At 35.2% G+C, this 15191-nt stretch overlaps 1 protein-coding gene across 1 annotated transcript in view; it reads left to right on the top strand.

Moving 5' to 3' along the window:
• Positions 1-8895, top strand: part of LOC110449339 (nephrocystin-3-like) — a 35851-nt gene extending 26956 nt beyond the window's left edge. Inside the window, exons 28-30 of the mRNA XM_021496131.1 lie at positions 2401-2526; positions 3533-3658; positions 4395-8895. Coding sequence (XP_021351806.1) covers positions 2401-2526; positions 3533-3658; positions 4395-4538 — 396 coding nt within the window. The 3' untranslated portion in view covers positions 4539-8895. The remainder of the gene's footprint in view (positions 1-2400; positions 2527-3532; positions 3659-4394) is intronic.
• The last annotated feature ends 6296 nt before the right edge of the window (positions 8896-15191 follow it).

The raw sequence follows: 15191 nt of genomic DNA, 5'->3' as shown, positions 1-15191 counted from the left end.
TGTGCATTTTGTACGATATTGCAGACCTTGGTCTTGTTTTCGTTGTAATAAAAGCATTTTTTATTAGCTCACCTGGCCCAAAGGGCCAAGTGAGCTTATCCCATGGTGCAGCGTCCGTCGTCCGTTGTCCGGCGTCCGGCATCCGGTGTCCGGCAACTTTTTCCTTTAAAATGCTACTTGTCCTGAATGGCTCAGAGGATTTTGACCAAATTTGGTCAGGAGCATCATTGGCCAAAGGGTTCTCAGTTTTGTATAAACGGAGGGTATAACCCCCCTGGGGGCAGAGGGGCGGGGCCAAATAGGGGGAAAATAGGTAAATCTTTAAAAATCTTCTTCTTCTCAACCAATAGAAGGATTTTGACCAAATTTGTCCTAGAGCATCTTTGGACAAAGGAGACTCAAGTTTGTATAAACGGAGGGTGTGGCCTCTTTGGGGGCAGAGGGGCGGGGCCAAATAGGGGAAGTAGAGGATTTTTTCTCTCCTACTATACAAGTGAAGGGATTTAAACCAAATGCAGTCTGAAGCTTGGTCAGGAGCATCATTGGCCAAAGGGTTCTCAGTTTTGTATAAACGGACGGTATAGCCCCCCCTCGGGGCAGAGGGGCGGGGCTAAATAAGGGGAAAAAAGGTAAATCTTTAAAAATGTTCTTCTTCTCAACCAATTGAAGGATTTTGACCAAATTTGTCCTAGAGCATCTTTGGACAAAGAAGACTCAAGTTTGTATAAACGGAGGGTGTGGCCCCTCTGGGGGCGGAGGGGCGGGGCCCAATAGGGGAAATAGAGGATTTTTTTTCTCCTGCTATACAAGTGAAGGGATTTTAACCAAATGCAGTCTGAAGCATGATTAGGGACAAAAGAATCAATTTTGTATAAACTGAGGTGTGTGGGCCTCCTTCTAAGGGCAGATGGGTGGGGCCCATTAGGGGAAATAGAGGAAAACATCAAATATCCTTCTCCTTTTGTACCGATGAAGGGATTTTGACCAAATTTGGTCTGGAGCATCATTGGCCAAAGGGTTCTCAGTTTTGTATGAACGGAGGGTATGGTCCCCCTGGGGGCAGAGGGACGGGGCCAAATAGGGGAAAATAGGTAAATCTTTAAAAATCTTCTCCTCAACCAATTGAAGGATTTTGACCAAATTTGTCCTAGAGCATCTTTGGACAAAGGAGACTCAAGTTTGTATAAACGGAGGGTGTGGGCCTTCTGGCGGCATAGGAGCGGGGCCCAATAGGGGAAATAGAGGATTTTTTTTCTCCTACTATACAAGTGAAGGGATTTAAACCAAATGCAGTCTGAAGCATGCTTAGGGAGAAAAGAATCAATTTTGTTTAAACTGAGGTGTGTGGATTCCCCTTCTTTGGGGCAGATTAGTGGGGCCCATTAGGGGAAATAGAGGAAAACATTAAAGATCCTTCTCCTTCTGTACCGTTGAAGGGATTTTAACCTAACCAAACTTGTTTTAGAGAATCTTTGGGCAAAGGGAATTGAATATTTATAAATGGAAGATGCAACTTTGTTACTTGTACTCCTTTGATAAACCTGAATGGTACTCAGCAGGTTTTAAATTGAAAAATAAAATACCAGGTGAGCTATTAAGGCCCCTGGGCCTCTTGTTTTATTTTTCTATTTTGCACATAAATATACAATGACATTGTCAAATCTCACAATGCCCAGCGATATTTCAGCAGCCGTCATGTTTATTTATATGGGATATTGTAGTTCCGGTCAGTGTTGTATTAATACGCTAAGAATGATGTCTCGTGATGCATGGTAATTTAAGTCCCACCAACGACACAGCTTCCAAAGAGGCTATATAGTGACAATGCCATGCAAATGTAAATATTTCCCAGTAAACAGTACAGTATATACATCTGTCAAATGTTAAAAGTGACCTAGATCAGAGTGAACGGTGAAATATGGGTATGTTGTCCAATAATCCATGCTCGTTGACTAATGGAAAATGTTGTCTCGTTGACATGCATGTTAGAACCTCAGGAATTTAGAAAATTATGGAAGTGTAAAATCTGCAGTTTTGTCAAATTGCAATTTGGAACCCCAGTGTGCCAGAAGGTGCAACTGTAGTACACAACATACATTATATAGTAATTACAAGTGAAGGGTGAAATTAACACTGGGTGAACATGGACTTTATTGGCAAAGGGCGATTATTTGACAGAGCGTAAGTTTCCCAGTATACAGTAATTCTATCAGTTTCAATGGACTGGAAAATACACTTGCCAGAAATGTGATAACATGTATATTATAAATACATATATGATATACAAGCATTATGTTCAATAGTAATACTACTTTGAATTTCAAAAGTTTTTATTTTTTAACTAAGATATTTAAAGAATGCTTTAAAGTTTTATCAAACATTTGTATTTACATTTTGAAGGGTAAATACGAGCAGGCCGAGCCTCTGTACAAACAGGCCATAGAGATCCGTGAGAAGTCCTTTGGAGCATACCATCCCTCAGTGGCCACAGCTCTGGTCAACCTGGCAGTACTCTACTCTCAACAGGTCAGTAATGGTCACTCTGTTCATGTAAGTCATGGTCACCCCGCTCCCCAATACCCCAGGGATTTTGCTCACTTTCACTCTCACTCTCTGCACCCCTGGAATATGTCAAAGCAAAATTGAAGACTCCGTGAGCATCATCTTATGGCTTAGATGAAAAGACTAGTTTGAGCCTTTGATGTACATCAAAAGAATCTGTCGCTCATACAACAGTAAAATTGACTGGCTTTGAAGTCAGGTGAGCTCCTCTGTAATCTTCAAAGGACAGGTATGACATATTCCAGGGGTGCAAAGAGTGAAAGTGAGCATAATCCCTGGAGTATCAAGGATGATATGGGTCACTTGGTAAAAAGTTAACTGAAAAATCAAGGAAAAATGACGTCAGGAAAATATTTGGACATGTAACCTTGATATACTCGCATATATTACAGACTGAACTTCACTCAATGAAAATAATTCATTTCAAAACTGCTTTTTTACTTTATTGATATGGACATAGAGGCTGTAAGCCTGCATCCTTTATTTTTCCTTATAAGACTTTTTAAACTTTACCACAAAGTTAATTATCATGAAAGCTCAGACAGTTTCAATATCTGTTATTTTCCAATATTAATGAATGGAGTTATGACCCCTTGATTCTGGTAATGCTTTTTCCCACTCATTATCTAAAATACTTATTAGCTGGTTTACTTTAAAGTTGGCGTAAAGTTTATTACCACCTTGCAATGTGATTGGTACATACAATGTTTATGTATAAAGGAAAACTTAGATACATTCGTTCATCAAATTGAAACATTTCTCCTTCATATTCATCACTCCCAAATTCAAATTGCTAAAAAAAAGTGCTCATATATCTTGTGACAGGTGTATTAGATATTGTTTGCGGTAATCTTGTCATATATTTGTATGTTTACATACCTACAGTTAACCTGTTTTCTGCTGTTTGACTACAGATCATATCATTTTGATGTGTCGTTAGGAATTATTTAATTACATAAAATGTTTCCAGAACAAGTATGCTGAAGCAGAGCCTCTGTACGAGAGAGCATTGAAGATTTACGAGGAAAGTCTTGGAGCTCACAATCCCCGTGTCGCCGAGACATTACGCAACCTTGCAGTCATGAAATATGAACAGGTAAGTTTGGTAACGTTTTCATATTTCAAAAAATTAAAGAAATGTTCATATTTTGATAGTATCATTATAGCTGTAATTTATTAATAATAACCAGATTTCATCATTTATCAACACAAAAATATCTATAACTAATGAAATATTTAAAAAGTAATTTACTCATATTAAATTCCCTTATCACCTTTTTCAAGTTTCACTGCAGAGCGTAATGGAATGTATTAATGACATTTACCAACCTTAAAAGTATATTAAAGAGACCCATGTTTTCCTTATTTGTTAACAAAAAAATATAGCATTTGAAATATAAGTAATGCACTCAATAATACCATAAAAACCTGTGTAATTTGAGGCTGAAAATCTGAAAATATTTTGCGCACCGAAAAAAATCTGAAAAAAATCTGTTCATGCTCCGAAAATCGATCTCTGAAATTCCCTTATCACTTTTTTCAGTTTTTACTGGACAACGTAAAGGAATGTATTAATGACATTTACCAACTTGAACTCATTCACCCCTGAAGACACATTGAACTCTTTCAATTCAAATAATGGAATAGTGCATTATGAAATTTCAGGGGTGTATGAGTTAACAGTATAGTATAGAATCCCATATGTATAAAGAGGGAGCCAGTTTTACTGCTTAACACCTCAATGAGGCACCTATTCATTAGATATAGCAACATTTACCTTACATTGGGATAAAACAAATCTGAACAAGTTTTTCTGTCCTGTCTTATCACAGAAAGACTTCGAGACGGCAGCTAAGCTATACAAGAAGGCTACAGAGATAAAAGACTCAGACGTGTCTTACGGAGATAAAGTGATGTCCCGGAGAAGTTCAAGTGTAGACACCAGCTCTACTGTAAAGAATCTTCTACAGACGTAGCACATAGCTTCAACACTGCCTACTCACATTGTGTATTTTATTTTTGTATTGAATACAAATAATTTACTGAAGACTCATATGTTCTATATTTGTGGGGGTGAAATGAGCAATGTCAAGATTGGATTCCGTTTTTATTCGTTAAAAATACTGCATTTGTTGTGTTAAGATTTTCGTAAAGCAGTTCTTTGAGGAACCAGATGTAAAGAAGAAACATTCTCATAAAATACACTATAATCGAAGAAAAATACTGCATTTGGCGCTCTAAGATTTTCATAAAACAATTCGTTGAGGAACCAGATTTAAAGAAGATACATGCTCATAAAATACACTATAATCGAAGAAAAATACTGCATTTGGCGCTCTAAGATTTTCATAAAACAATTCGTTGAGGAACCAGATTTGAAGAAGATACATTCTCATAAAATACACTATAATCGAAGAAAAATACTGCATTTGACGCTCTAAGATTTTCATAAAACAATTCGTTGGGAAAACAAAATTAAATAAAACTTTGCCTGTTGAGTCATATAATATTCATGAGGAAGCTAATATTGAAAAAGATAGTGCTCATGTAACTTAATTTATCAGTTAACACTGTGACCAATATCTGTGATATTTTTGTTATGTGCTTGTGAAGTGTTCAGTGTATTATATGCAATGAGATCAGAAGTAATGGCTGTATAATATGTTTGTGAGGCAGATTCTGTGTCATATTTTGAAAGTCTACAAATGAATTATTATGAGGATGTAAGCTAGATGTAAGTAATTTATTCTAAATGCTGTGGATAGAACCAGGTAAACCTTTTGTTACGAGTCAGTGTCTGTTTTTGCCAGTCATCTATCATCCAACACCTGTCAAGTTTCTCAAAATCCAAGATGGCCCCCCTGGCTTTTGATTGGGTTTCACATTTCACATGGCAGATTTTAACCAACTCGGTACAACTGATCCCCTTATGACTCTAACCAAGTGGTTTTGTAGACAATGTCTACCTGTAGGTTATGTAGTCTCAATGTAGCAGAAAACCAAGATTTATTGACAAAAGGTGACAGATACAGGTGCCTTGGGCCTCCTGTTTAAATATACTAGCCAAACATTTGCCTGGGTCTATAAAGCATTATGCAAATATCCTGTCATGCTGAGGGTATGTTTGAAGCTGAGTTACCTTTTATCAAATAATCAGGTAATTAGCAGAATGGTTTGGGTATAAAACTCCATTCTTCCTACATTAATTCTAATACACCTTTAAGGTCGGGAATGTTTTGAAGAGTATTTTTAGGAACAAGTTAAGTATATATGGTAGCGTTGTCATTATACAGTATATATCTGTCTTGAGGAGGGTGGATTTTATTTATCACAATTTAAATGCCTATACTTCAAGCCTGTAATAGTTACAGTATCAGTTACATGGAATTAAATACTTGTTATTGCATTATAAAATAAAGTAATACTATGTTGACAATATGTTTGTATACGTAGGTCTGATAGTCCTAATGGGTCATTATTTGAAAATTTGAAACAGTTAGGATTGCAATCATTTTATGCTTTTGATTAGCATAAAGAACACATAAAAGAACACAAGTAGGCTACCATAATTAACCCAGGGTCTGTCCTGCCCCTTGGGACTTGTTTCCTAGTTACTACATTGAAAAGATTGAGGTCCCAACCCTATAAGTAGATAAACATATATATGAATCTCAACTAGATTTGCTACAGGTCCATAGAGACAAGTCAAATACTATGCAATATATATTTACGGAGAAACTTTTGCCATTTCTTAAAGATCAAGGTGACTGATGCAATTCTTTTGGACTGTTTGTTTACATTCCATTGTATAGCAACTCATGTTGTCTTGTTTTCAGTCATGTATGGATGTACTTGTAGACTTACCTCATTCACCCCTGAAGTTTCATAATGAACTATTCCAACCTTTGAATTGGAAGAGTTCAAATTTGTCTTCAGGGGTGAATCAGTTATTGGAATATCATTGAATCCCAAGCAAAGTGATTAGATTAGATTTTATTATACATCTTTTAATTAGTTTTATCACTCAGGGTTTCGTTTTAAATCTTTGTCCTCATGAATTCTATTCTTTTTATTCTTATTAATGATTCAAACCTGGCCCAATCATTCATGACGAGATCAAAATTCTTCTGTAATTTTTTTTTTATAAAATATTTAGATTTTAATGTTTTACAATATTCGTCATTTGATGAAGCAAGAGAAACAGTACCACATTTGATTAATTCAGAAATATATGCGGGTCTGATTGTTTGCTATACAGCATATATACAATGGCTTTTTGGGATGCTTTTGTAGGTATCCTGTATTTTCCATTAAGTGTTTTTAGACTTTTAGTAATATTTACAGGTCAATTAAATTCACTGTAGAAAAAGTTGTATTGGCAGGTAAAGGACAACCCCACGAGTACAATCAAAAGTTCAATGTCTTATAATACGATAAAGATTCCTTTAATGGTGAGGAAAGAACCTTTAGATTTCTTAAGTTTATAGAAAAAAGACTGTGATGATGCGAATCCCTCAATTTAGTATTTTTTAATCATTTTGTTTCCCGTAAAGAAGTATTTTTCTGATTGATTTCTAGTCACTGATGTACAGGGCAGCAGAAATTATGATATTCTAAAGGTTATTGTAGGAATTGGATGAGGGGTGATCATCTCATGGTCTCCCTTAACCCTTTCACCCCTAGGTAACTTTAGAAGACTCTACCATACATTTATCTGGGTGAGTCTATTATGGTCTACAGTGGTGAAAGGGTTAATGTTATATAACACTGATTGAAATTATTTATTACTTATGTGATATTCTACCGTCATGAGTTCCTTAAATCTGATACTATTTGCCTTCTCAAGAGTAATCCTGGCTTCTATTTATTGTAGCATCCTAAAATATAAGAATACTTTATAAAGACCTTTTGTCAATTAATTTTCCATCCATTTTGAATTTTATATATGTTATACAATCAATCAAATATTATGTCCTGATGTTTAACTCATTCACCCCTACATATTTAAAATGGACTTGCCCAGTCTTTGATTTAGTAAGATTCAAATGTTACTATAGGGTGAATGGGTTAAAAAACAAAGTATTGCTCATACTGTTAGTGACATTTTACTTCTTTTTTTGTTGTTATCTAAACTTTTTAGCATTTTACTATGCAATGCCCAAATTGTACATTATTTTGTGAGGCAGTTGTCCAGTCCTATGTTTTATTTTGATATCCATGTGTGCTGAAACGTTCAATATGTCATCCGTCTGGATCTATCTATAGAATGATTGTTTATACGAGTCCGTCCCAATCTTCAGTCAGTGTTCATGTTTAAATAAATACTTCCAGATATATCTCGGAGTGTTTTTATTGGTATAAATCCGTCCCAATCTATCTCCAAAGAATGTTCATATCTTAATGAATCCGTCCCAGTTTAACCTCAAATAATGTTCACATCTTTATAAATCCGTCCCAGTTTCACCTCAAATAATGTTCATGTCTTTATGAATCCATCCCAGTTTAACCTCAAAGATTGTTCAAATAAAGGATGAAGTTTGACTTAAGAAGTTTGTTTCTGATATTTGAAGAGTCCATACTAAACATGAGGTCCCAGCATTGGAGTTGGCCATCAAGTTTGTTATTTTTAACCCATTTTCTGTCACTCTTTATCATTTATATTACCAAAGTATGTGTTCTAATTAACAATAGTGTATCTTTGATGTTAATCTTCATATAATCTCTAATAATGTTTACTATTCCAAGAATTTTTACATACTTATTTGTTCAAATCACACAACTCCAAGTGATATTGAATACTGTAGGCTTACATATTTTAGCAGTGATCTTTATTTTTAGTGCTGTCATGCTTTAAATATTGCACTAAATCATAATTTCGCAAGCTGAAGATTCTGTACTTTGTTTTTCTTTTGCATATACATGTACTGTGAACAGGTAAATTTTGGCTGCAGTTTTACTTTAGCCTTTTTAGCCCTCCGCAAAAACTGACAATTTATTATGACACCGAAAATTAGTACACAGTTTACCCTCTATAGAATTTCATGTACATGTAAAGGGCAAAATTGACTCTTGCCGAACTTAGATTTTACCAGTGAACGACGAATATTGAACTGGTAAAAACTTTCCACAGTATGGTGAGCTCACTAGTTCATCTGAATGTACTCATCTGTTAAAATTTGATATTATGCTAAAATTTAAGTACCCTAAAATAAGTATAATTACTGTACTCAAATTTTCACTGCAGTTCAACCTTTGCCTTTTTCATCATCTGTAATGAGGGCGAATTTATCGTGACTGTAAAAATAAGTACATTACATACTACACAAAGTAACAACATGTCACAGGTGAATTAACGCTACGCGTAAAACAAATTCTACTAGTGAAGAGGAACAAGTTTGATTGGGCGAAAGTTTCCCGGCATACAGTACTAATACTAGGTATTCCGTTTTTTCGTATTGCAGAGTTATCTGCTCTTGATAGCAGGTATTGATTGTTATGTCATTTGTTTGTGAGAGTAACGTCATCAATTTTTGAGAAAACGACGTAATTTCCTCACACAAACTAATGACGTAACAATCAATACCTGCTCACAAGAGCAGATAACTCTGCAATACGAAAAGACAGAATTGTCCCTGTCAGAAAAAACCCCCAGATTAATCAACCAAACCTTTAAGTGTTGACTTCTTACTGAACAAGAATACCATTGAATAGTTTATCAGAGTTTTTACTATATTAGAGTCTTTCAAATATTTTCTTTCTTTTTTTTGAGAATTTGATAAGACTTTCTTAACATGATTCTTTTCTCAAAAGGAAATTGTTTCTCTGAAGAGAATTAGAACCTACCTGTTACATGTTTTGTATTTATCCCTGAACAAGACAATGAGCTCGAGACCATTTTGCCTTCAACTGAAGGCAATAGTACCGTAATTGATAGTGCTTTTGATTTGATAGATTTTAGAGACAACTTACATAGTTCTAGTGTCTTCGACTTGGTAGCTTAGAGTGCATTTGGTAACTTTAATAAATTAATAAATTTCAATATTGTTATATTTTTCATCTTTAGCAAACGCAAAATCTCATTTTTGAGATTTAAAAAGAACATTCACATTTCTCAATCATCCATGCAGTTAGAGATATTTGAGGAGAATATTTTAATTTGTTTTATTTAAATAGTTCAAAGTTAGTGATGATTCAGTTGTTACAAATCAAAGTACCTTTTTTTTTTACAAAATACTGAAATTCCCATAAAAAACATGGATAAGTGTTCTAAGTGTGTTTGAAGCTTGCATTTGTACTTTGTGGAATGTATGGAATAGTTCAAAAATGTATACATATGTTATAGAGGATATCATATGTAAAATTTACATATGGACTTGATAGGGGATATGTAAAATGTATACATATGTACATGTACCTGATAGGGGACATGTAAAATGTATACATATGTACCTGATAGGGGACATGTAAAATGTATACATATGTTATATAGGATATCATATGTAAAATTTACATATGAACCCGATAGGGGACATGTAAAATGTATACATATGTACCAGATAGGGGACATGTAAAATGTATACATATGTACCTGATAGGGGATATGTAAAATGTATACATATGTACCTGATAGTGGATATGTAAAATGTATACATATGTACCTGACAGGGGACATGTAAAATCTATACATATGAACCTGACAGGGGATATGTAAAATGTATACATATGTACCTTATAGGGGACATGTACAATGTATACATATGTACCTGACAAGGGATATGTAAAATGTATGCATATGTGCCTGATAGGGGACATGTAAAATGTATACATATGTACCTTATAGGGGACATGTACAATGTATGCATATGTACCTGATAGGGGATATGTAAAATGTATACATATGTACCTGATAGGGGATATGTAAAATGTATGCATATGTACCTTATAGGGGACATGTACAATGTATACATATGTACCTGACAAGGGATATGTAAAATGTATGCATATGTACCTTATAGGGGACATGTAAAATGTATACATATGTACCTGATAGGGGACATGTAAAATGTATACATATGTACCTGATAGGGGACATGTAAAATGTATACATATGTACCTGATAGGGGACATGTAAAATGTATACATATGTACCTGATAGGGGACATGTAAAATGTATACATATGTACCTGATAGGGGACATGTAAAATGTATACATATGTACCTGATAGGGGACATGTAAAATGTATACATATGTACCTGATAGGGGACATGTAAAATGTATACATATGTACCTGATAGGGGACATGTAAAATGTATACATATGTACCTGATAGGGGACATGTAAAATGTATACATATGTACCTGATAGGGGACATGTAAAATGTATACATATGTACCTGATAGGGGACATGTAAAATGTATACATATGTACCTGATAGGGGACATGTAAAATGTATACATATGTACCTGATAGGGGACATGTAAAATGTATACATATGTACCTGATAGGGGACATGTAAAATGTATACATATGTACCTGATAGGGGACATGTAAAATGTATACATATGTACCTGATAGGGGACATGTAAAATGTATACATATGTACCTGATAGGGGACATGTAAAATGTATACATATGTACCTGATAGGGGACATGTAAAATGTATACATATGTACCTGATAGGGGACATGTAAAATGTATACATATGTACCTGATAGGGGACATGTAAAATGTATACATATGTACCTGATAGGGGACATGTAAAATGTATACATATGTACCTGATAGGGGACATGTAAAATGTATACATATGTACCTGATAGGGGACATGTAAAATGTATACATATGTACCTGATAGGGGACATGTAAAATGTATACATATGTACCTGATAGGGGACATGTAAAATGTATACATATGTACCTGATAGGGGACATGTAAAATGTATACATATGTACCTGATAGGGGACATGTAAAATGTATACATATGTACCTGATAGGGGACATGTAAAATGTATACATATGTACCTGATAGGGGACATGTAAAATGTATACATATGTACCTGATAGGGGACATGTAAAATGTATACATATGTACCTGATAGGGGACATGTAAAATGTATACATATGTACCTGATAGGGGACATGTAAAATGTATACATATGTACCTGATAGGGGACATGTAAAATGTATACATATGTACCTGATAGGGGACATGTAAAATGTATACATATGTACCTGATAGGGGACATGTAAAATGTATACATATGTACCTGATAGGGGACATGTAAAATGTATACATATGTACCTGATAGGGGACATGTAAAATGTATACATATGTACCTGATAGGGGACATGTAAAATGTATACATATGTACCTGATAGGGGACATGTAAAATGTATACATATGTACCTGATAGGGGACATGTAAAATGTATACATATGTACCTGATAGGGGACATGTAAAATGTATACATATGTACCTGATAGGGGACATGTAAAATGTATACATATGTACCTGATAGGGGACATGTAAAATGTATACATATGTACCTGATAGGGGACATGTAAAATGTATACATATGTACCTGATAGGGGACATGTAAAATGTATACATATGTACCTGATAGGGGACATGTAAAATGTATACATATGTACCTGATAGGGGACATGTAAAATGTATACATATGTACCTGATAGGGGACATGTAAAATGTATACATATGTACCTGATAGGGGACATGTAAAATGTATACATATGTACCTGATAGGGGACATGTAAAATGTATACATATGTACCTGATAGGGGACATGTAAAATGTATACATATGTACCTGATAGGGGACATGTAAAATGTATACATATGTACCTGATAGGGGACATGTAAAATGTATACATATGTACCTGATAGGGGACATGTAAAATGTATACATATGTACCTGATAGGGGACATGTAAAATGTATACATATGTACCTGATAGGGGACATGTAAAATGTATACATATGTACCTGATAGGGGACATGTAAAATGTATACATATGTACCTGATAGGGGACATGTAAAATGTATACATATGTACCTGATAGGGGACATGTAAAATGTATACATATGTACCTGATAGGGGACATGTAAAATGTATACATATGTACCTGATAGGGGACATGTAAAATGTATACATATGTACCTGATAGGGGACATGTAAAATGTATACATATGTACCTGATAGAGGACATGTAAAATGTATACATATGTACATGATAGGGGATATGTAAAATGTATACATATGTACCTGATAGAGGGCATGTAAAATGTATACATATGTACCTGATAGAGGGCATGTAAAATGTATACATATGTACCTGATAGGGGATATGTAAAATGTATACATATGTACTTGTGGTACTGTGATGTATGTATGGGGAAAATGTAATGAGAAATAAACACAAATATGAACAAAAGACCATGGATTTGTTTTTCACTGTTTCCATATAAGTATTTGTTTCCATAAAAAGAGGCGCACAAGGTCGACACTATTTGACCAAATGTTAACTCCTGGTAGGTGAGAACTTAACTCTTCAACATCAAATTTAAGGATCCCGGTCTCATTCCAAGAAAAATACCTAAGAAATCCATAAATATTGCTTAAACATTTACTGCCATTGATTTATTTTCATTTTGCTTGTAATTGCAACACAATTGAGCCAGGGCACTTTTTTCATTAACAGTGTATATATATACCTTGCAATCTGATTAAACTCACCTGCTGTATGGCTCCGTTAAGTTATTCAGGTGTAGTACAAAGTCAAAATAGCCATGTTACAGATGATTTTATTCAGATTTAGTACCATGTAGCTTGGTGACGGTATAACTATCTGAGGTCCAGAGTTCAAATCCTGGACTGCTGGGCCTTCAAACTTTTTCGGACTTCGGACTTTTAAGAATTTGACTGATCAAAATGTTTATTGAGTTTTATTTTACTAATTATTTAAGTAACCTCACTTCCAGCGGAATCCTTGTCATATGGCATGATTTCTGATTTAAACATATTTTATTGCATAAATGAAGCAAAGGGATTAGGCACAAGTTATATCAACATCACAAAGGCCCTGTCCACAATAAATTTAACATAAATTGAGAAATAGCATATTTGATCACAATGAAAAACATGTTTTTGGCAGTAACCCCTTCTCAAGAGGGAACTGTCCTATTGTAACAATTGAATGAAACCTGTCTCCTGTTGAAACAGTCTTTATACAACAGGTAATCATTGAGTAACAGTCTTCATACAACAGGTGATCGTTGAGTAACAGTCTTTATATACAGCAGTTGATCGTTGAGTAACAGTCTTTATACAGCAGGTGATCGTTGAGTAACAGTCTTTATACAACAGGTGATCGTTGAGTAACAGTCTTTATACAACAGGTGATCATTGAGTAACTCCAGTTCCCATTTGAAACCGTCGGACAATTGATTATTCAGAAGCCCTCTTCTCCAGGTAATAAAATCTGTTTGTAGCCACTGAGTAACCCCAAAATTAATTGGATACTCGTTATGAGGTCATTGAGTAGGTTCAGTTTCTAGTGGAAACTATCATTTTGTGGTCTTTTTTGATATTGGTTTGCCCCACTTGGAGTGGAAACCGTCGTTTTGCTATATCAATTTGTCCCACTTTGAGAGGAAACTATCGTTTTGTGACATTGGTTTGTCCCACTTGGCGTGGAAACCATCGTTTTGCTATATTAATTTGTCCCACTTTGAGAGGAAACTATCGTTTTGTGACATTGGTTTGTCCCACTTTGAGAGGAAACTATCGTTTTGCGATATTAATTTGTCTCACTTGGAGTGGAAACCGTCGTTTTGCGACATTGGTTTGTCCCACTTGGCGTGGAAACTATCGTTTTGAGACATTGGTTAGTCCCACTTTGAGGTGAAATCGTCGTTTTGTGGTCATTAAGAGGTCCATTCTCTAGTGGAAACCGTCGTTTTGTTACATTAGATGGCTCCACCTGGAGTGGAAACCTCGTTATGTGGTCATTCATTAAGTCCAATCTTAAGTTGAAACCGCCATTGTGTGGTCATTATAACAATCACTTTTTCAATGAAAGCGTTAAAGGGTCTTTGATTTGCCCCACGCCCAATGGCAACTGTCATTGAATGGTTGCCAGCTCTCGTGAGAGCCGTCCTTTTGTCGTCATTGATTACCCAAATCTCAAGCAGAAGTCTTCACTGATTATAGTAGGAACAGTTCTTATAAATATGTAATTTTTGATAGTCTAGTAGCTCTCATCTCCAGTGGAACGTTCGCTGTGTTTTATATCCACAGATTTACTCAAACCACGGAATTATATTGCTATCTTGGTCTGTGCTTAAACCACCGATGAAAATTAAACTTTCCACATGTGGCGATAAGTAATTCCCGTCTCAAACAGAAACCTTAGTTAGGTTGGTCATCAGTTGACACAGTAACTGATCTAACACACATACCAAGTGAAACCCCCATTAGGTTGCCCCTCATAGAGTGGTCATTGGAAATTCGCTCTATGTCAAATGAGCGTAACGCCACATCCAGAGGAAACCCGTTATATGGTTATTGGCGGTCCCAATCTCCAATACAATGAACTGGCTTCTTTCTCAT

Source organism: Mizuhopecten yessoensis, unplaced genomic scaffold (assembly GCF_002113885.1).
Source record: "Mizuhopecten yessoensis strain PY_sf001 unplaced genomic scaffold, ASM211388v2 scaffold4583, whole genome shotgun sequence".
NCBI lineage: Eukaryota > Metazoa > Mollusca > Bivalvia > Pectinida > Pectinidae > Mizuhopecten > Mizuhopecten yessoensis.
Note: the sequence above shows the minus strand (reverse complement) of the source record. Positions and strands in the feature narration are given on the sequence as shown.